General features: G+C 33.8%; 4 protein-coding genes across 16 annotated transcripts in view; 3 read left to right on the forward strand and 1 right to left on the reverse strand.

Annotated features, from left to right (window-relative positions):
• LOC113860731 (conserved oligomeric Golgi complex subunit 4) overlaps positions 1-1,026 on the reverse strand; it is a 28,281-nt gene extending 27,255 nt beyond the window's left edge. The window contains 1 exon segment of the mRNA XM_027493232.1: positions 165-1,026. Within this exon segment, the coding sequence (XP_027349033.1) occupies positions 165-963 (799 nt within the window). The 5' untranslated portion in view covers positions 964-1,026.
• Positions 1,027-4,196: 3,170 nt separating this feature from the next.
• Positions 4,197-10,204, forward strand: LOC113863527 (two-component response regulator-like APRR9). Of its 13 annotated transcripts, none has more exons than XM_027497134.1 (9): positions 4,197-4,449; positions 4,559-4,753; positions 5,847-6,008; positions 6,106-6,236; positions 6,365-6,511; positions 6,840-7,008; positions 7,095-7,497; positions 8,033-8,786; positions 9,085-9,560. In XM_027497134.1, the coding sequence occupies exons 2-9, from the start codon at positions 4,573-4,575 to the stop codon at positions 9,199-9,201; spliced, it is 2,064 nt and encodes a 687-aa protein (XP_027352935.1). In that variant the 5' UTR covers positions 4,197-4,449; positions 4,559-4,572; the 3' UTR covers positions 9,202-9,560. The 13 variants fall into 13 exon arrangements, with proteins under 13 accessions (XP_027352935.1, XP_027352941.1, XP_027352945.1 ...); XM_027497140.1 differs by having other exon boundaries at positions 4,203-4,449; positions 6,106-6,218; positions 6,897-7,008; positions 8,024-8,786; positions 9,085-9,567; XM_027497144.1 differs by having other exon boundaries at positions 4,208-4,449; positions 5,834-6,008; positions 8,024-8,786; positions 9,085-9,569.
• A 1,396-nt stretch (positions 10,205-11,600) lies between these two features.
• LOC113863475 (NDR1/HIN1-like protein 12) lies at positions 11,601-12,476 on the forward strand. The gene has a single exon (XM_027497069.1). The coding sequence runs from the start codon at positions 11,751-11,753 to the stop codon at positions 12,342-12,344; it is 594 nt and encodes a 197-aa protein (XP_027352870.1). The 5' UTR covers positions 11,601-11,750; the 3' UTR covers positions 12,345-12,476.
• A 3,933-nt stretch (positions 12,477-16,409) lies between these two features.
• LOC113862094 (transcription factor bHLH57-like) lies at positions 16,410-19,476 on the forward strand. The gene is made up of 4 exons (XM_027495238.1): positions 16,410-16,475; positions 17,580-18,149; positions 18,295-18,675; positions 19,077-19,476. The coding sequence occupies exons 1-4, from the start codon at positions 16,410-16,412 to the stop codon at positions 19,158-19,160; spliced, it is 1,101 nt and encodes a 366-aa protein (XP_027351039.1). The 3' UTR covers positions 19,161-19,476.
• Positions 19,477-23,002: the final 3,526 nt, after the last annotated feature.

Consider the following 23,002-nt stretch of genomic DNA (forward strand, 5'->3'; position numbering starts at 1 on the left):
ATCGTGAGCACGCCCCTCCCTACAGAACCCCAATATAACAGTATTATAATGAACTATGTCAGGATTGCAACCTTTGACCTTCATCCTACAAAGAAGCTTGTAAGCTTCCCTAAGCTTCTTCTTCCTACACAAACTATTCAACAAAGTAGTATAAGTCAAAGTATCTGGAACATAACCTTTGTTCAACATATCCTCCAAAAGATCAACAGCTCCATTCACTTGACTCTTCCTGCACAACGCTTGCATCAAAATCCGGTAAGACTCGATATCCGGAACAACGTCTCTCTTAAACATTTTATTGAACAGGGAGTAGGCAATACTAATGTCCCCATTGAGACAGAAGGCACGCATGAGAATGTTGTAGGACTTGGTGTTGGGTTCAACCCCATGCCTGTGAGCGTCCCTGAAGAGATCAAATGCGGGTCGAACATAATTACGGTGGGCAACGAGAATCTGGAGAATGCGGTTAAGGTGTTTGGGTAAAGGCTTGCAATTGAACTGCATCATGGTGTAGAAGGTATTGAGGGCTTTGTGGGGCAAATGAGCTTCGCCATAGATTTTGATCAAGTAAGAGAAGAGGGTGGGAGTGATGGGGTGCGAATCAGATTTGAGGCGACGAAGGAGATCATCGAGGAGAGAAAAGTATTTGGAGCGACCCAACTTGAGGATGAGGATGAGATAGGTGGAGTATGTGTGGCGAAAGTTGGGTTGGCGAGAGGAGTAGTCGAATATTTCTTTGGCCAGAAGAGGGTCTGATTGGGATGCTATCAGCTTCTGGACTCTGGTTGGTGACCCGATTGGGGAATTCCCGCTGTCTTTGTTGGAGGAGTGGAAAGTTTGTTGCTTTTGGTTTTGCAAGTGATGGGATAGTGATGGATTCAACTGTGATGATCCTGATGAGAAGAAGATGCGATTGGAAGCAACGGTTATTAGAGTTTTGGAGCAAACAAATGGTCTGTGCATCTCTTCGATTTCCCAATTTCAGTTCAGAAAGGAAGCCAATGGGGAAGAACAATGGTTTGGTTATTTCCCCTTATGTTTATACACAATTCCTAACCTTCCGTTGGTTTTAAAGATAGGATCATAACTAATTGATCTTTTTTGCAATAAATAATTCTTAATATTTTTCATAAATATAAAAATTAAAGTTATATTTATTGTTAAATTTTTTATATCTGTATTTATTATAAAATTTGTATTAATATTTACTCGTTTAAAACTAAATGTAAAAGTATTAAATACTTCCCCCCCCCCCCCCCATCCATCACCTCCTTTGCAAGTCAATATGTGTTTCCTTACAGACCAGTCACACTTGATTAGGCTTTAGACAAAAAGTCATTTTATGTAATCATAAAAATATACGATAGTTTGTTTTGAATAAATTTGAACTAAAGTTTAAATTTACTTTGCCAAGTTTTCTGTCAACACACACCTGAATAATACCTTAACCCACCTAAATATGTTGATGTTTACTGTCAAGCCACTACATCTACCATGTTTTTCCCTGCATATTATTTATTTAGGAAAGGGGAAGGGTGCAATTCAAACTCATCACTACGCCATTTTATTTTCCTATTGGCCTTATTTTTAGTGTTCAAGGTGATGTTTGGCGGTGAACTACTTTCTATGGTGATAGGTCTCTTCTATAATGAAAATGAGTTAAGTATGTATAACATAATAAGTTAATAACGCAAAGATAGAAAAAGTTGAAATTTTAATTGATTTTGATAAATTTTGAATAAGTCACTTTGATACTTTGTAGAGCTTTGTTTATATTCCTTTATTTGGTTATATGAGATCAACCTAGATAATGCTCAATTACTGCGTTTATTTTTGCCAATTGAAACGGAAAACTATCGTGGGAAGTTGTTCTTGGATAATCATAATATACACTAAAGAGAAAATGTCTACAATCTTTTAGAATTCTTAATTATAGCACTATCAGTATCAAGTGAGGGTGGCTTCCTTCCCTGCATTTACTAAGAAATTAGTTGGGAAGAGAGGTTTTAGAATGGACGGGGGAGTATAATATTTTTATTTTAAATAAATATATTTTACTTTAATTAATTTTTAAATTTAAATATATAAAATAATAAATTGGTATGTATATAATTTATTATCGTAAATATTTATATTTTTTAAAATTTTAAAAAAAGTTACTCTCTTTTCTTTTCTTTTTTCAATAATTATTCTCCCAAATAATTCTTTATAATGTTATAAGTACATTTTTAGTCATTGATCCTTGAACAGTGGCTACACTGTTTTGATGTGATGGTTCTCCCAACAGGAGATGTTACTGTAAAAAATACTACAATTCCCAAGTGAATAGAAGTTTTAGCAGAGTGATAATACGGGGTAAATTGCATTTTTTAGACGGTCTACCCGGCCCTTGTATTTATAGGATTAAGGGTATTTTTTGTTAGGTGATGATCCTATTCCTATGATGTCATGTTATTGGATAACATAAAAGGCATGGAAGAAACATGTCAAGGCCATATCGACTATCGAGTTAGTATGAGCCATGTCTAATGTAGGGTTATGTACTTCCTTGAATCGGGAAATGGCTCCTTGACAAAAGTAGGAGAGGTTCAGCACTTTCGAATGGGATAAATAGATTTAATATACGACATGATGAGCCAATATCACTTGTGGTGGTGGTGTTAAAAAGTCACTTTATTTGTCGTGAGATGATGAACATCATGAGTGGTGGTGTGGAGCTTTACTGTTAGTCAGTATAATAAATATAAAAAAATCATTAAAAGTATTGAATTTCATCAAATATTTTTTTAAAATACAAATTTATTCAATAAGCTTAGTTAGTGTTTATACAAGGATAGAATATAAAAATTAATATAAATTTACTGAGTTTACAATTCAATTTTAATTATAGGAAGGGAAAACTGAATCATATTACGTTAAAAAAAATGTGATCTTATTAGTTTTAGGTTTTTTTTATTACTGATGTATTTTGTTTTTAATTCTTTTATATCAGTTTGATGGTTTGAATTAGTTTGAATAAATTCTTGAACCCTGCCTTCCTAGTGTAGGAAAGTCTATATGGTCTTTTACAGGTGTTAATTACCAGGTTCTATATTGTAGGAATTAGACTCTTCACAGGTGGTACAGTGACTTCTATTGTGGTAAAAGATGCTCTAGAAAGAATGAACCAAATAGCAGAGTGAAGAAGAAAGGTGCTGTTTAGCATGAAAGTTGGTCGCAAAAAATATGTAAGCTATATATTGGATCCAGGAGGAGACACATCTGTGACTAGTTTAGATGATGAAGAGGTCAAAAGTGACAGAAATATGGTGACGGTTTATAATTGAGGAAAAAGGGATCCCTGGATATCATGTTAGAATCTTGATTATGTTAATATACTTTCATCTCAACAAAACCTCGAATACATTATATTTTGAATTTTATTCACTCAACATGATTTTATGTCCTTAAACCAGAGCTTCATTTCATAAGAATAGGATTTCATATGGAAATTGGTATAATCAATTAAATTATATTATTTAGCTAACATCAATAAAATTCACTTTAAATCATATTAATATATTTTTTCAATATTATATATTAAAATAGGATAAAAAAAATTAAGAGTATTTTGTAATATCCAAAAGAGTTTTTTTAACCAAACAGTTTGTCTCATTCCAAAACCCATGAGGGACCACTATTTTTTGGCACGAAACAACTAGCATATTTGCAAGCAAAGTGAGTCAATTTCCCGGCAAATGCAAGGTACATCAGAGTTACGTACAATTAGAACAAAGGGAAAAAAAAAGTTAAACAAGAAAACAAGTGGTAGCAAAGACAAATGTAAAAGCAAAAGAAAGAGAGAGAGGAAATAATTGAGAATCATTGAAGAAGAAGATGCGGTCGTCGTGTGGTGGCTCCTGAGAAACAGACCGAGCGGAGAAGAGCCACACAATCGGGAAGGTTCCACGTGTCAGAGTCCCCACCACGAGGTGTGAAATGTGGTGGCACGTTTCTGACGTGGCATTCTGGGCAAAAAAATATCTCGCAGGGTAATGCGGTTAAGGTCATGTCTCGTGTGATATGGTTGAACGTGGATGTGTTTCTGGGTACGATATAATAAATAAATTATTATATATTTATTTGTGAAGGAGGCGGCAAAGGCACGTGTCAAATGGGTGGATCCCACGGAGGAAGGGAAAATCAGAAACGAATGGCGGAGAATGGGGCACGTCAGCACGGGGAAGAAGAGGCCACGTTTGGATGAATAGGGAGAAAGGGATCGCATATGCACATCTAACTGACATGACAAGATATTTTGTAGGATTTCGCGGTTGTGAGGTGAGGTTACGAGTATTGAAGGCGGTTTGAAATTTGCGAAATTCTTCCTTTCTCTCTCTCGTTTTGCCTCCACTCAATTTAGCGGACTTTTCAGATATTTTCACTGCTCAACTTAAGACTAAGCATGAGGTTCATTTTCCTTCTTCTTCTTCTTCTTCTTTTTTCGCCACCAATTAGGGTTAAGTCTTTGATGTGGTTTTCGTTTCATCTTTAACTCATTAATTGATTAATGTAGCAGCATTTTGTTTGAGAATGGGTGAAGTGGCGGCTCACAAGGGGTTGATACCGACGCAGGAGGACCAAACCAACAGTGCCTCCGCGGTTCGGTGGGAGAGGTTTCTGCCTCGGATGGTGCTTCGGGTGTTGCTTGTCGAAGCTGATGATTCTACTCGCCAGATCATTGCTGCCCTTCTCCGTAAATGCAGTTACAGAGGTTTCTTTTCTTTTCCCTTTTCATTTATTATTGGTTGAGCTATGTTATTCTTTCTGAAGAAAATACAAACCACTTATCTTTCCTCTGAAAAAATGTTTAATGCCGATTTACCAACACAGCTAGATATTTCATCACCAGCGTTTTGTAAAATTCAGTGCTCCTTAAACGGGTAAGGCAGAGAGTACTGGTTTTGAGGTCCTACCTCATTGAACTGCATTTTTAATGTTCGTGTATATAAAGTAAGATCATGGAGAAAAACATTAAGGTTTATATCTTTAACGTGATTGAATTGCTTCATCATACGTGTAGTAATTCAACGCAACAACTAACAAAGGATAAAACATTCAACAACCATAAGTTTTCGACGATCACCATTCGTTAACCAGTGGAAAGGAACGGGTTCAGTTGGTCGCTGGTTTCTGAACTGAAGTTTTAGATATTGGCCATCAATCTGGTTTGATCTGCTGATCTGGTTTAATATTTGAAACCATTTTCCGTTCCAGTTATCTTTGTCAACCCAATTTTATGGTTCGGATTTATCCTTACTGATGACCTCAACGAAAAAAGTGATTCTGGGAATTTAAATCTGTGTTTGTATTGACTTACTTTTTGGTGCATGAGAAACAAAGAAAAAACACAAACACAAAGACTAACAGATGTGGTGCGGTGCCCATAACATCTGCAAGTATCAGATTGGTAAACCACATTGAGGATCCTTCCAGATTTTCATGTGGTCATTTTCCTTCATGGCATGAATTAGCTTTGCAAAGAACATGATCCACTGTCACTTAGTTTTGTGAAAATTCTAAAATTCTCAATAGAGAGCTTTCGGCTTAAAAACATACTTTACGTGTGAAATAAACTAATCAAAACATACGTGCTCCAAATATGGTTTTTCTTATTTGAGGAAATATAATTGTATCCTTATTCTCCACCAGTGGGAGTAGCTTTACAGCATGAATATTTGTGGTGTTTGATTTGTGCATTGTCTAGTGTAGGCACTGTGAAGGTTAATTCCTTGCAAGCTAGTGTGATGAAGATGAGTTTACCTTGAGATGGTTGTGAACTTCTTAATGGTAGTTTTTACATGCAGTTGCTGCAGTTCGTGATGGATTAAAGGCATGGGAGACATTGAAGAACAAAGCAGATGACATAGATCTCATATTAACAGAAGTGGATTTGCCATCAATATCTGGATTTTCACTTCTTACTTTAATCATGGAGCATGACACTTGCAAAAACATTCCTGTCATAAGTATGTGTTGTTGACTTGGTACTGTGTGGCCTGAATTATCAAATCTTGATATTTGCTAAATATGGCTAATGGGCTTTCCCAACTTCTTATTTTGCAGTGATGTCTTCTCATGATTCTGTTAGCATGGTGTTCAAATGCATGTTAAAAGGGGCAGCTGATTTTCTTATAAAACCTGTTCGTAGGAATGAGCTAAGAAACTTGTGGCAGCATGTATGGAGAAGGCATGCTGTATGTCATTTTCTTCAACTTTCTTTTGGCAACATTTTGATATGTACTTTTGCTTATTAGTGTGAGCTTATGAATTTGATTTATATTTACTTCACTTTTCTTGTTTCAATTTTATGTTATTTATACAGATTAGCAAGCCTCCTGAAAATTTAACATTACCACAGATCAAACTTGATGTTGCTGCAGAAAACCATGCTGCAAGCAACAATTCTAGTGGTTCTGTGGCTTCTACACAGAAAAATGATGAATGCAGCGAGAAAACTAGTGAGGCTCAAGTAAGTTTTTCCTCTCCTGGCCCCTGAAATTCCACTGAAATAATATGCTGCAATATGATTATTAGATATGTTAATTTCCCAGATTTCAGTGTGTTAGGTGTGAAACAGCAGTTAACTTAACTTTTAGTGGCCATGGTTTCATTTCTGAAATTCTATCTATACATTCATTGCCTGGCTTGAGTTACATACAAAGGCATAAACCTAGGATATCTTCAAGGCAACTATGAAGCCAATCTTCTGCCAACTTGAGGAAAATTTTCTTTTTAGATTAGGCTGGCTTCATGAAATTTCACATAGAAACTGCATGTTTTTGCCAACTGCCATGCAGAGCACATGTACATCGCCAATTTTGGAAGCTGAGAGTGCATGCCTGGAAAATATGCAGGATATGTCCCAGCTAAAGAGTTCTTCAAATTTGAGCAATATTGACATAGTGAACCACCAAAACTCTGCCAAATGTGAAAGGGAATCAGCTAAGCATAACGATGAAGCTGGGGGTATGTAACTTTGTCTTATTTTCTTCATTTTTGTCAAATTTTTTGCCCTTATTTTGTTACTTAGTGACAGTTAACATGTATTACAGAGAAATCAATAGTTCTATCCGAAACTGCAAGGAGCAACAAAACTTTTAAACCAACAGGTTTAAGGCTAGGTCAAGGCCATGAGGATAGTGAAACAAAGAATGAAGATGAAGTTGTAAGAACAACGTTTAGCAAAGCCAATCCTTTGATTAATACAGAGATTCGTGGATGCAGTGATGAAGTGGTAAAACCTTCTACTGGGGCTATTGACTTGATGGCGACATTTAAGGATATTCCAAAGAGCAATGATGAAAATTGTAGTTTCAATGGTGGTAATATAGCCAAGTTTGATTTTGATACACAACTGGAACTTTCTTTAAGAAGACATTTTCCTGGCAGCTCGTGTAAAACTGCATCTGAGGAAAGGAAAATATTGAACCATTCAAATGCTTCTGCCTTTTCTTGGTGAGTTCACTATTTGGTTGGAATTTTAATTAAGTACAGCAGACAGGTGTCATAAAAAGTTTCCCTCTTGCTAACAAAGTAAAAACCTTCATTCAGCATAAATGAAGTCTCTGGTTTCTTTAATTTTGCTTTATAGATGTACTTTCTTGCTCCTTTCCCCATTTTGTTTATGCTGTGTAGGACTAATTGTGTTAAAAGCTGATTAAATGGTGCTATCATATGGACTAAACCATTTTGAGAGCATGGAATTTTTAGTCTTTGGAAATGAGAAGCTCCAAGTGGTGGTAAATTTGGCCAAGCTTCTAAATAGAAATCAGATATACTGTTGTATTTTGTCCTCAGTCATCAGCAATTTGAATAATACTTTGAAGCGATGTTGACAACAAAATTTGAAATCCTGGATAATTTGTTTCCTTGGTTGAGAAATCAGTATCAATTTTTGCATTCCAAAACTTGTTTTCTATTGATCTTTTGAAAAATACATCAGAGAATTTCTGATGATGTGTGATAAAATTCCTATCTGCAGGTATAGCAGTAGTAAGTTGTTGCAGCCTCTTTTTTCAACACCATCAACTTCTGATAAATTAACAAATGCTGGTCAGAACTCTCACGAGTCTCATCAGTTATCTGAAAATACAAATATCTCTCATCAATTTTGGGGAAAAAATCAAAATCAGGAGAAAATCACCGGTCTGATCATTGGTCAGTCTGGACAAGTTGATCCAAAATTACCAAACAGTCAACCTAGATTCTTTCCTGCTACTGGGGTTAATTCTGATCATAAGTTCTCGGGACAAGGTAATGTTTTCCCTTCTATGATCCTCGCACAATCAGGTGTCCATCCCATATGGACTCCAAAGCCAGTATGCCAGAAAGAGAGTTCTCCATTTCCCACAAGTACTTCCTCCCAGTCCAATCCTGAAAGTCACAACTCAGAACGTCGTCACTGGTCAGATGATGCAACTTATACTACTGATCAAAATGCAAATGATCAAAGCAATTTGGATTGTGGGACACATGAATCTCCTGCCGCTGGTCAGAGTTCTAGCACTAGTTTTTACCATGATGCAGCAAATCATAACAGTAGTGGTACATACGGAAGCTTAGGCTGCAGAAGTGATGGAAATGCTACTTCAGCTCTGGTAGCCAAGGACAACCCTGAAAGTTTTATTGATAGTGGTCAACGTAGCTACGATGGATTCAGAGGGACAGATTCTCATATCAACCAACGGGAAGCAGCTCTAACAAAATTCCGACTGAAGCGGAAAGACAGATGCTATGAAAAGAAGGTATCGCATACATTTTATTGCTTCTAAAAAGAGCTCTCAAAATATTTATGGTAAATGTACAATTGTGGCATAAAGCAATTACTTGCTGCCATGTATTCCCAAAATTACCATAATTTACGATGTGAACTTTCGTTAATACATCCTTGATGAGCAGTTTTAGTTAATTTGGAAACTCCTACATCATATTTTAACTAAAAATCTTACCATCTTCAATTAGATTACTTTCTTGTCTAAGTGGTTTAGGCTGACAATTTTTGAAGATCCTTTCAGATGCTTATTACTCTAATTTCTTGCACAGGTTCGATACCAAAGCCGGAAGAGACTGGCGGAGCAGCGCCCTCGGGTGAAAGGGCAATTTGTTCGCCAAATACAACACAATGACCATCCAGTAGTAGATGCCAGTGGTGGTTCCTGAAATTGTTTTATTTCAATCCACCACCATTATTGAATTACGGTCCGACTCCCAACACTGATTTGCCTCTTGACAAGGATTGACAGTAAGGTCTAGTGTGTCTGGTGAAATGTGTTTGCTTTTAGCATTGTTAGTATTTTCTTCTGGCTTGTTATATTGGCTGTTTTTTAGAGTGTAGGGTTGTAATTATTTAGTAGGATCGATCTAAAGTTTTGATTTTACCTCCTGTATATGTTTTCTCGAGTGAATAATATAGGGCTGTCGTTATATAGGCAGTATGCTTCTGTACTAAAAGGTTGAAATACCTTTTATCTCGGCAAGCATCTCTGGTTTTGCCATCAACCAATCTTTACATTGAATCATTTGAGCATCCTCTTAAAATCTTAGTCTTAGTTGCCCCATTAGACGTAAACTATTTGACATGTCACATTGTTAATTTGTTTGTTCAAGATTCCTAATCTTCACAACTGAAGAGTCCTGGAACAATGAGCGTTAGGGCTGTTGGGCTCTGAAGTAGCCGTTTACGCGGTCGGGGTTCCCCTTGACAGTTCAGTGCTACATTTTTTACGTTCCTACTTTGTCTCTCTTTCTATTGGAAGGGATCGCCACGCGTTTTAAGTGAACGCAGGATGTGGGAGAGACGTACTCTAGAAAGCATTTTCTTTCTTGGCTCGTTGGAACTTGGAGAACACTTGTCTCCGGGTGCAAATACCCTATATAAAGGCTAATCCTAAATGAAAACAAGGAGGCAATATTCCACCAAAAGTAAACAGTGTGCATGTGTGATTTGTATAAATTTTATGTGACGCGTGCTTACCATTTGTGGGACACAGCATGTTGAGTATGCGGTGGAATGTGACGGGGTAGGGTCCAAACGGAAACCAAACGTGTGTAAAATTGAAGTGAAAACACATAATCACTTATTCTCATCTCTCTTTTATTGCAAGCAGAAACTGTTCATTTTCTAATCTTATCCATTTGTCGGCAAAAGAACTCAAATTGAGCCACATCTCCTTCTTTAGCTCTTCTTTCTGTACACCCTTCTTCTCCCCTTTTGTTCTCTTTTGGTGATTCATTTATTTTTTATAACAAAAATTAAAAGCACCATTACCTGCTCCACGCGCTAAAATAAAAAGAGAAAGATATCCTTTTTGTTTTTTTGCAAACACAAATCTGCATAAGAAGACGGTGGACTCCGCATGTGATTTTCGTTATAGGTTTGACTATTGGGAACGATTGACACAAGTAGCGTGAAAGCTAATTTGTGATGTTTGCCAGTGAAGAAGGCATTTGATTCAATTAAATTCATGATTTTCAGGATTTGCCACAAATAAATTAGTATTGGTTTCTCTTTTGATTGAGCTATCACTATTGGAAAGAATTGAGTAATTATCAAATGATGTCAGACGATAAATTTAGTAAAATAAAATTTTTAACACAATTTTATTTAAAGCAAATTTATTGATCTAATTGTTAATTTTTTTGTAAAACATATTAAATTTATTTAAATTTTTATGATTAAAAATTTAATACTTTATCACCTAATGTTATTTAAAATATAAGTGAGCTGTTATTAACAAATATTTGATTATTACGATAATATTACATGATTTTCCATTTGGATTAATAAAATTTATCAATAATAAAAAGTACTAGGTTTCACTTAACTAATTTTAACAATTAACGTCATTTAATTCACTGTCTAAAATTATTAGTGATACATTTTTGTATACTTTTATTTGTTAAATGAAATTTCATGTGAAACCCATTAAATAATTAGTATTTCTATTTATATACAGTCAGCATGAACTATGAAATTCCATTTTAGAGTACTGAAATGACAACCTTGCTTGCATTTATCATTAGGTTATAATATGTTTGATGCAAGTTCTTCCAATCAAGGTTTTACATTGCATCCTCAATCAACCACACCACAATATCATGATTTTGACTTGCCAACAATTTTCTATAATCACAACCAAAATTTAAAATCTTACGTCTGCGTACAGTTCGTTTCAGATTATTTCGAAATGCAACCTCTTAGTGATTTTTTTAGTAATCTTCATTATTAGTGTTCATTCATTGTCCCACACAGTAAAAGCAAGTGTGAAAAGCAAATGAAAAGAGGGAGAAAAAGAGTTTTGTTATATCTTATTAATAATCTTTCTAATAATTTTTTATTCTTTAATAAAGCAATCATCAAATAAAAAAATATAAAAAGTATTCGATGATTTTTATTTAATAATTAAAAATCGTAAGCATGGCAAATTATAATTATTTGGACAGAAAAGCATAAAAATGTTACGAATTGAAAAAAAAAGAAAAGAAAAGAAAAGCAAAACGCATAGTTTGGGGGTGAAACTGAAAGTGAGTGATCACTGATGAGAATTAAAATGAGAAACTGGGGTCATGTACTTTAATTGCAAATGACCCACACACTCCTTCATAATTATCAGCTCCGTTAGAGTCCTTTCTGCCTCTCATTTCCCTTTCCTCCATTTTCCTTTTTCACTTCTTCACTACCCAAGTTTCTCTCAACTCCATACTCCAAAATGGAAAAGGAGAAAATTTCGAGTGCACCAAAGCGTGCAGTGTGCACATGCATCACCATCTTCCTCCTCTTAGTCGGCATCACTCTACTCGTTCTCTGGCTTGTCTACCGTCCACACAAGCCTCGCTTCGTGGTGGTCGGCGCCGCCATCTACGGCCTCAATACAACCACGCCACCCCTCATGTCAGCCACCATGCAGTTCACCGTCCTCATTAGGAACCCAAACAGGCGCGTCTCCGTTTACTATGACAGGTTCTCTGCCTTCGTCTCCTACAGGAACCAAGCCATAACGCCCCAGGTATTGCTGCCACCGCTGCACCAGGAGAAGCACAGCACGGTGTCGGTGTCGCCGGTGATCGGAGGCACGGCGGTTCCGGTGTCGGTGGAGGTTTCAAATGGGTTGATGGTGGACGAGGCTTATGGTGTGGTGGGTCTGAAGCTGATATTTGAGGGTAGGGTGAGGTGGAAGGCTGGGGCCATTAAAACTGCGCATTATGGACTCTATGTTAAGTGTGACTTATTGATGGGTTTCAAGAAAGGTTTTATGGGTCAAGCTCCTCTTCTCGGAGCTCAACCTTGCGATGTTGATGTATGATTATGATTGTGATTATGAAGCTCCCTAGTCTCTATCTAACTGTAATAATCCGCAATATGCTATTCTTCCTCTTCGAACATGTTATTATTGTTATTATTTTCTTTCTAACCAGCAATAATATATACGAGTTTGAATTTTTTTGGGGCTTGTTTTTATTTATTTATTTATTTCAGTGCGTGTTAGAGTAACAGGGTACTGTAAAGGATCTGTTTCTTCCCTAACACCAAATTCTTTTTGTGAGTTTGCATTTGAGATCGTGGGTTGAGTGTGATACTGTAGTTTGCTAGCGGTGTGCTCAGCGACGGCAAAGCGGCGTCTCGAGTTTGAAGTTTGAACGCATGGCACTTCGTGGCTCGAGCAGAAGGCATCAGTACTCTTTGACGTTTTCTATAAAGTGCAATGCTTTTATAAAGCCAAAGGGAAGCATAAGTTATATTACAGCCAGTTTTGACTCCTATATTAGAGAAAACATATTTGGCAAGAAAGGAAATAAAATTGTACTAAAAATCATGTTAGATTGGAACAAATAAAACGGGTTATAAACTTGAATATCATGTTAGGTGTTGAATTTCATCTTAAAATTAATTACCATTAAGTGAAGTTGTCTAGATACCAGGTAAGGCTTATAAACTACATTCCAGCACTGACATATAATGTGAAACTTTCCAATGCTTACACACTTTGAGTTTCGGGAAATAAATTCATTTCTTTTACTAGCTGTGTATTACTATGAATTTTCTCTTTCATTTTTTTATTTATTTTAATATTAAGACTATATCTTATTGGTATATATTAATAGTTTGAATATAATATTATAGAGTGTAGAGTCGATTTGCCGCTTTACTTTAATTTTCATTTCTCTCCATAGCCCTATCATGTAGCAGGTTTTGGAACTTATTTGCTCCTCACTTTAGCATTTGCATCGATTGCTACCTTAAAAATTATTTAACTTATGATGAATTATGAACTGTTGTTCCCTGATCTTAGATGTGGCTAGTCCTAATTAAGAACCTATAAGTTTCGAGTGGTGTTTTGGAAAGTGGAATGTATTCAAAGGGTTTGTTTAAGTTATTTCATGAAATAAAAAACTTCATCTTAGATGGACTAATAAGATTTTATTTATAAAAAATTAAAATACATATTTTAACCTCGTTAGTTGATTTAGAATGAAGTTTTTATTTTATGGGATAATTTAGACAAATCAACATCCACAGCATATGAGAGGATCAAAGAACTGACGAATGGATTCACAATTATTTTTTAATTTTTTAGTATGCCAACTTTTGTGTTTTCACTCATTTGTGAAAATTGTGAAAAATATTTAATAAAGATAAAGATATAATTAAATAATATCTTAATTTTTTTAATGAATAAATAAATAAAATTCTTTTAAACGTACACAAATGAAAAAAACATGAAGTACAAATTATGAGACCCTCAATGGTGGGCATCGCATCTATGAAGTTTCCTCTGTTGGAGTTTGATTCTCAGAGTGAAGTTGAAGCTCAAGGTATCGGATTCCCTTCTTTCTTTCTGATGTTAGTGGATGATTTGATTGACTAGTTTTTGGTGGAATGAAGAACTCAAACTATTAGGTAATGAGAATCGATCACTTTTGGATGGAATTAAACTCAGCACTCACTTAGAAATGTGTGCACATAATTGTTATTCGAGGGTTAACATGAGCAAAAAAATACGCTGGTAGAGGGATATCTTTCCATGGTTTGCAAGCATGTTTGTTTCAATTCGATATTGTTTTTAGGTCATGTTGGAAAATTTTCCGTTGACTATTTTTACAGACACAATTGTGATTTTTGAGACTAACTGTCGCGTTGAGAGGTACTAAGTTTTATATGAAAATGATAAATGAGTTTTAGTATACTCCGTAAAACGAAAATAATGAAATTTCCAAACGCACAAGTGGAAGTTTAAGAAAAAGCAATTAATTAATTATTTTAATAAACAATTATTATTTATTAATTTTTTTAGCTAATGCCTAACACTAATTAACAAGACCGATATCATTTTCTTGTGTAAGAAAAATAACTATATTTCATATTGTTGAGGCAGAACTGTGTTCAGAGACTTTGAAGAAAGTTCAGGCATTAGAGCCGTAGATTTTAAAGATGTGATCATTATAAAATTTATGGGCAAAAATAGTGTATTAGAACAGAGTCGAAAAGTAACAGAATTTAAATCTTATTCTCAATTTAAACAATTTTTCACTATAAAAAATAATGTCTATTAACAAAAATTATTAAGTATTGAAATAATCTTTATGAATATAAAGCTTCTCAAATAAAAATAAATTATTAATATAAAATTTATATTAAAAAATAATGCATTATACTGTTATATTTATTATTATATTAATACAACATATCATATTAGTTTAAACTTATACTAATAAAAATATGTGAGTATTAGTAGATATTTATCTAAATGATAAGTTACTCGATATTATTTAAGTAAAATCTTAAATTTAAGTCTTTGTGTATGTAAATTTTTTTTAATAATTGACTTATCCATCACGTACACAACTGAGTTAAATTTAGAATAAATCATTTAAAAAAATATATATATGCGGGCTTTTCCACTCCACAAGGCCTAATGAACTGGGGAACTACAAACTACCAAGCCTACCAAGTAGTGGACCAGATGGAGAGAGAATCAATAACAGTTGCCTAAAAAAACATAATTAAAACAAAGGTTTATTAATTTTAAAGTCTGAAAGTAAACATTTAAAAACAGTACTTTTTATTAAAAATCTATTTATTACATTAAATTTATTAAAATATAATTAAATATTATTTTTATTAATTACTTAAACAAGTCTTGTAATTAACATTTTTTAATCAAGGAATTGCAAAAAATGTCATAGTATTTGAGTTTGACTCTAAAAGACTGTTACAATTGATAAAAAAAATCAAAAGTAAAAAAATAATGTTAAAAAATTAAATTAAAAAATAATTTATTAATTTTGACCAATATAAAATACTAATATTTAATATATTAATAATATATAAACATTTTTATTTATAAAATTATTTATTGATATTTTTTTAGTCTAGACCACAAGTTAACAAAACTCTCCCTCTGAACGACAGATTTAAGTTGACTATCAATTAATCTACGTGATCAACGATAAATTGTTTATTAATATAATATATCATCCAATAAATATAAATGTATAGCGTTTATATTAATAATTTAATTATTGTTAAAAAAATCATTAATAAGGATTAATTTAGAAATAAATTGTTAATAGATGATATATGTATATATATTTGGTAGCCTGTTACGGCAAATCCATGCAATTTTATGTATTTACTTACAAGCGATATTAGTTGGGGAATGAAGTGGGAGACAAAAAGATGTCCACTACCACGGGACCAACTGCCACTGCCTTTTAGAGTCTATTATTGACAAATTGTGTGTCACAACCACATGAGAATGTAAAGCTTCTTAGCAGTTTTCCTGATACTACCAATTCAATTTCTTGGTACTCAGTTGTGGACAGCGGCTACCTCTTAATTTGAACATAGTAAGCTAAGGTTATGGTGTTCTATTAAAGTCATTCATAAATTTGGCAGTCATTATCGATGGGGTAAGAGTTAAAAAATAATTTGCTGGTTGTGGTCACTGGTCAGTGTTGTCTCATATACTCTCATGTCAGCATGCAAATGTTTAAAACATGCTCTAAACGCTATCGTTACTGTTATCTTATCCCAATGGGAGAATTAAAATATTACCCCTTTTACAACCATTAAAATATCAAGACGGTTGAACAGCACTTTTTCATAAGAGCACAAAGCATAGCTCAAAACTGTTCATATTAAGGCCAACGAGTCCAATTGGTGCTCATCTTTTATATTTAAGAATGTTCAGAAAGCATAATATATTTTCTATCAACTTGTGAATTACCACTTGCAATTTACTTGTTTTTTGTCATAGCACCGTCACAAAACGATAATGAAGTTTAGTAGTTGACACAGTAAATTACATTGATAAAAAATGCAGTATTTAATTAACACAGTATTTTACATTATTAAGTAATTACAATGAATGGCGGGGAGGAACAGTAATCGTGACAATAGCGTTGCTCTGATGGATCTTTTGCTTGCTGTAATGGTATCAAACAGTTGAGCAACACTCTTATCTTGTTGGTGTACTGGAGGTTGGCACTGTACTTGCAGTGTTGCAGGCCATGTGATGTGCGATATAAAATGCAAATATAAATTGTGAAGTGGGTGTGGAGAGAAAATAAGTAATGGCGTATGAATAAAAATAAAAGTGAGTTTTGTTTTGAGAGAAGAGAGTTGAGTTGAATTGAATGGTTGACACAATCCATAGAAGCCCTTTCCAAAGCCTTTTTATTTATCTCTTCCTTAATCTTTTCTCTGCCGTACTCACTTTTACATGAGTGAGAAAAGAGAGAGTGCCACAACTGTCTGTCCCCGCTGATGGACAAAACTGCCACCGCCAATAATGCTTAGGACATTGTAAGCAAACCACACAATCATCCCCTTGTTTCTCTCTCCCTGCTCCAGCCTTTCTCACAGTTTACACCTTCATGTGCATCATCTTCTAACCAAGTTGATAATTCTCCACCCTTTATTTCTTACCATTTCACCAATGTTTTTACCAACTCACCTCTTTGTTTGTACTCTTTCCCTCCACTTGTGAGTTGTTCTAAGCACAATAGCATTTATAATTGTTATACTCTAGTGGAGTATATAAGAAGAAAAAGAGTATCTCTTAATTTAAGCGATAGTAAACAAAGCAATATATATATATATATTGCTGGGGTGGATTTGTGGTGTCTTTATGCTTATTCTTGGGGATTACATTTATTACTATTCCCTTGTTAGTATCACTATACGGAATGTTGGTCACGCTCGCAGAGTAGGAAGAGAGAAAGAATTTAAGATACAATTGGATCACTGCTTAGCTTGAATATGGAGAGGTTTCAAGGACCCCTTAGTTCCTGTGTATGTAATTCTTACTGTCCTTGTTTCCCATCCATCCATTCATTGCATTAAATGCATTGTGTTATTTCCTGCAAATACATGTATCTTCGCTCTGTCCACATTCTATTCCCGTTCCTCTTTTATTTCACACTTTTCTTCATTATTAATATAAGCATGTACCCTTTGCTTCTTTTGGAAGGTTGAGTTGTGTAGAACGAAATCCAGCTAATTAATGGTACTCTCTTCTTTTTTTACTTTTTTGCAGTTCTTTGGTGAGCATTTGGAAGTGAATTGTTTGGAGCAAGGCTTGAGGTTGAAACTTGAGGAGGATGAAGAATTTGTGGTGTCAAGCTTAGAGGATAACATGCCATTCCTACAGATGCTTCAGAGTGTAGAATCCCCACAATTTATCCCCTTCGAAGAACCAAGCTTTCAGACACTCTTGAGACTGAAGAAACCATGGGAAAAAGTAGCTTACATACCCATATCGGAGACTCAAAGTCAAGCCATGGAGATTGAGAGCTGCGTCACACATGACCTGGTGGAGATGCAGTCACCACACCAGTCCCAAACCAACCACCTTCAACATCCGCATCAAGTTCAAGATAGTAACAAGAATGTTATTGCAGATTCTGCAGCTACAATCAAACGTCCCAAAACTCAGGTTGCTACACGGGAACGTAGAAAGAGAAAGAGAACGAGACAAACGAAGAACAAGGAAGATGTTGAGAACCAGCGTATGACTCACATTGCAGTGGAACGCAACAGGCGACGCCAAATGAATGAGCATCTCAGTGTTCTAAAATCCCTCATGCCCCCTTCCTATATTCAAAGGGTAGGTTAAAAAATGGAGCCAACCCCATTTCATTGAAGCCTCTTCTTTAGCTATATTCATGTTAAAAATCCTATCTTTATGGCACGGACTCAAATATTTGTGTTTCTTAGTCATAATAATGTTTGAACTCTTTCATGGGATATAGGGTGACCATGCATCAATCATTGGAGGTGCAATAGACTTTGTGAAGGAATTGGAGCAGTTACTTCAATCCCTGGAAGCACATAAAAGGATGAGAAAGAACGAATATGTTGATTGTAGGGGGTTGTTTGAGCATGGCTATGGAATGAGTTCATCCACGGAAGAAGTGAAGCGTGGAGATGAGGTTAAGGCAGAACAGAAATCAGAGACAACAGCTATAGAGGTCACTGTGATTCAAACGCATGTGAACCTGAAAATTCAGTGCCAGAAAAGAGTTGGGCAATTGATAAAAGCTATTGGAGGCTTGGAGGATCTTAGGCTAACTATTTTGCATCTAAACATCGCATCCTCAGAGGCTACAGTCATCTACTCTTTCAATCTCAAGGTATTACTTTGTCTTTTCGCTTCATTTTCTTTTGTTTGGTCAACTTGCAAAAGTGGAATTAATCAGTGTACTGTTCTTCCGAATTCCAACCTTAGCATAACGTAGGTTACCTTTTTACTATTGTTTAACGTTGTGCTCAAGAAATTAAAAAAATATAATTAATGCTTTAATTTTTATGAAAACTATTATTTAATTTTTCTAAAAATATGCATCAATTAATTAATATTATAAACTACAATTAATATAAAATAAAAAACTACTAAAATATTTTAAAAAATGGAGAGTAACTTTGATAAATTATCACCCGAGACATATATCATCGTGCTAAACATTTTTTTAAAACCAATAATAGTTTCGGTGTTTTCAATTCTGAGGTTCTAAAAGGATACATGGTGACGCAGATTGAAGAAGACAGTAAAATAGTGTCAGCAAGTGAAATTGCAGAAGCAGTTAATCGAATATTTAGCTCCATTAATAACAGCTAAAGTTCATTGGCTTGAACCCTAGGGAGTATGTAGCAGAGGAATAAAGGACGAAACTTTGAAAGACAAGTGGCAGAATGGCTAAGAAACGGGGAACACAGGGCAACCAGTTATTGTCTTCATATCCATGTGAGGATAATGGTTATAGAAAAAGTGAGCATAGCATATCGTATCTGCTGCTCAAATTTATTGATGATTTGATTAGAATCATGATAACATGGTGTATAATATATGTGTCTATTGTTATTTAACGTAGGTATAAGTAAGAGATTAGGCTAATTAGTGGTTGGTAATGGGTGTGATATGGTTGGGATTGAGTGTAGGGGCCCAACATGTCTCCCTAAGGAAGTTCCACTGTGGATAATTTGGCATTCTGATCATTACATAGATAGAAGGGAATGATGGCACTCTTTTTATATTGACTTTGCGCAATGCCCGTATACTATGAAAGATGTTTCATCATTATATTTGTGCACACTTTTCTGCTGGCCTCTTTTTGGCCTTCAGTTCATGACAGCATCATTCAATTTGATGGGCTCCAACAAATAATTAACTCAGAAGAAAAGCAAATCATGCGTGGAAGGCCTTCAACGTGTAAACCAGATTAATTGCAACCATACAACAGATTATTTAAATTACAGCTATTACCCAAATTAATCAAGTCATTCATTTGCCCTCAGCCATGACAAACTAATTATAGACGAAATCATCCTTTAGGACTCATATATGGCAACCTGCCAATTTGATTTATATGATGTGTTTAATATTATGATTTTTTTTTAAAATAAAATATTATTGTTACATAATTAAAAAATCATTATTTTCATATTTTAATAATTATTATTAATAATGAAATTCTATTTTTTTAATTTTTTGACTTATATAAAATATAATCAGTCCTTCGTTTTACAGTAACATTAGTAAGTTGTAATGCAACACTACATGACATTTCCTTGAAAAGACTGATTTTACACTGGTAATTCTCTTGGGATAATGTATACTGACGCTTCTCATCACGATTGACGTGGCTGAAAACGACATATCCGGTATCTTTACAACACTTACTTTCTCCAAATTCAAACTTTAATATTTCCTTTGTAATAGAAAAAGTTTAATTTAGAGGTGTTTGTTATTAGTTTTTACCGGTTGGCATAAAATAAAAATGTGCTATTTCATAATGCATTTTCTGGCTTTTTTATATAGAAAAAATTTACTACGATATATTATTCAAAAATAATTATAAAAATTTTCAAAAATCATCAAGACAAAAATTATAATAACATTTTTTTACTTGAAATTTTTATTATTTTTTTAAAAAATTATTATTGATGAATTTTGAGTTTTTATAATTTTATATATTAATTAAAATTATTATCGCGTTTGAACTTTTTAATTTTTTATTATTCTATTTTTAAATCTTTATACTAATGTTTGAACTTCATATTTTCAAATTTTTTTTTTAAAATATCATATTTTGATATTTATTATTTTTAAATATCATATATTAAAAACAATATCTATTTGTATCTATTGAATAATTAAATTTTTTTTTAAAATAATATAGTTAAAACTTTAAAGCTGTTTTGATAAGAGACACAGCATACGTTCATTATGTAGATATTAAAATTATTTCACAAAATAGATTCTTTTAATGTCGAAAGATTGTTTTAATTTGAGCAGCTTTATATTTACTTTTTCTTTAAATATTTTCTCCAAGAATTCCTATAAATGATCCAAAATAGTTGTGGCCAAGACAATAGTAGGCCATATCAAGTGAGACACAAAATATATCCTCCTTAATACCGTAAAATTTGATATTTTGCGAGGGAAAAGGCTCGTACATTCGTTGCCCATTTGCATCAATTCAAGAAAATGTTGGAATTTTTCTGAGCGAAAGGTGTTTGATAAGAAGGTAATCTGATCATGGGGAAAAAAGTCAAATTTAACAATGAAGGGCAACCCCAATCTCGCACCACATCCCCATAGCCAGAAAGAAACTTAACATGAAATATTCTACTATATATATGAAGAGAGGAAGAGGTTATACCAAATGCAAATTAGAAAAAAGAAAAATATCTTATTCACACCCTTAAAATAGACCGTGGAATGAGTGCAAGAAGAAAAAACTAGAATAAGAATTTTAATGAATGATATAATAATAATAATAATAAAAGGATTGAGAATAAATATAAAAATATAATTATTCTTATAAAAGGAGAAAAAGAAAACACCCATCTGCATGAGCAACATGTCAGAGACAAACCCTGCCTCTATTCCTATTCATTTTTGGTCCTGGAGTTGCCAGTTTACACCTTTTCCTCTGTTGCTGTTTGGCTTTTTCCTTTTCTTTTGTGTCTCCAAGGTGCCCAAGGTCGGTCCCAATTGGGCACTCATCATGCGCTATGAGCCCACTTCTCTTCTCCCTTTTAAATATACTCATCATTGCTACCTTTGCTTCTACTTTCCACACCCCAAACTCCATACCAAGTTTCTGCTAGTAATTAGGAGTTTTATTGCTTTTACTCAAATACCATTCATATGCAAATCAATAACATCACTTTTATCGTAGAATTTCTTTTTATTAATCACTTGTTTAGCCCAAACTCAAACTATTAGAACTCTCCCCTGCTTTATTAACACGGTAAGTTACCATCAAATCCAAGGTTGAGTCACTTTCCCATCATTCTTTATGCATTCGGACGTATGCAAAGGAGAGAGTTTAAATGCACATACACTAATTAAATAAATTGTCTTAAATTTAAAGTGATCTAATTCTATTTTAAAAATTCTTTTTTTCCAATGTAATCTAATATTAGATCTATAATAAATTTTAATATCATCTTAAATTTAAAATAAAAATTAACTCAATTACCTTAAAAATTTGCTCATGAAAAAAATGTTATAAGTTTCATTTTAGTCATACTTGTGGTTGATACTAAACTTTAAGAATTTCATTGTTTAATTTTTCTCATTTAGTTGACAGGCTTTTCTTAATTGAATCACATTGTTTTGTTTCTAATTTTGAAGGAAAATAGATAATTCATAAGAGGACAAAAATGTTGGTTTTTATTCTATAGGTATGGCCAAGGGAAAAAGAATCATTAGACAACATGAAGCAATTCACCTAAGATAATTGGTGTTCCTTCTGGTCTATGAAGTGTTCAGCCTCTTTTCCATTTTCTTATTCCCTTCTCCTCTCTCCTTTGTGAAGTCTATTATAAAGTTATAAATAAAATAGAAAAAACTTAATTAACATTCATAAAAATATCTAATGAATTGAAACAGATATTCCTTATTTATTATCAAACAATCACTTATCCATGAAAATATGGAGGGTTTTCTATGCCTTCTAAAGGGAAGTGTGCATTACTTGTCAATTTTTTTAAAATTAAAAATTATGAAAAACTGCATGCCAATTGCCAAGTCAATTCGATCATTATCATTATGATAATGGTTTTTAATATTTAATGTAATTTTATATTATGTGATACTCATTATTAGTTATTTAAAATGATTATATTGTCTGTTTTCACCAAATGTTGAATAAAACTTATCTAATATATATTATTATGCATATTTTTACATGTCTCGAAAATTAGCGTATAAATTCTCTGTTTGTCCATTAAGAGTTTAAGGGTATTATGATAATTAACAATACGTAGGTGAACAAAAATAAGATTAATCCAACCATGGATGAAATTAGTTGTCTGTACTCTGTAGTTTGTGAATGGAATTTGGGCTTGCATCATGATCTAGATGCCAATGCTAAAAATGGATGCGAATTGCAAATTTAGGTAAACAGTGGTCAATTGATAGAATTCTCAGGTGCTTGCTTCAAATTCCAA

This window comes from Abrus precatorius, unplaced genomic scaffold, assembly GCF_003935025.1.
Source record: "Abrus precatorius isolate BTA unplaced genomic scaffold, Abrus_2018 Scaffold3, whole genome shotgun sequence".
Classification (NCBI taxonomy): Eukaryota; Viridiplantae; Streptophyta; class Magnoliopsida; order Fabales; family Fabaceae; genus Abrus; species Abrus precatorius.

Bases quoted from the DNA above. Each gene is read 5' to 3' on its own strand.
- LOC113862094 (XM_027495238.1), top strand. From the start codon at position 16,410: ATGGCGGGGAGGAACAGTAATCGTGACAATAGCGTTGCTCTGATGGAT. The intron at 18,150-18,294 runs GTAGGTTAAAAA...CATGGGATATAG, and splicing joins CCCCTTCCTATATTCAAAGG to GGTGACCATGCATCAATCAT. The intron at 18,676-19,076 runs GTATTACTTTGT...ATGGTGACGCAG, and splicing joins TCTACTCTTTCAATCTCAAG to ATTGAAGAAGACAGTAAAAT.
- LOC113863475 (XM_027497069.1), top strand. From the start codon at position 11,751: ATGGAAAAGGAGAAAATTTCGAGTGCACCAAAGCGTGCAGTGTGCACA.
- LOC113863527 (XM_027497132.1), top strand. From the start codon at position 4,573: ATGGGTGAAGTGGCGGCTCACAAGGGGTTGATACCGACGCAGGAGGAC. The intron at 4,754-5,846 runs GTTTCTTTTCTT...TTTTACATGCAG, and splicing joins CCGTAAATGCAGTTACAGAG to TTGCTGCAGTTCGTGATGGA. The intron at 6,237-6,364 runs GTATGTCATTTT...TTATTTATACAG, and splicing joins ATGTATGGAGAAGGCATGCT to ATTAGCAAGCCTCCTGAAAA.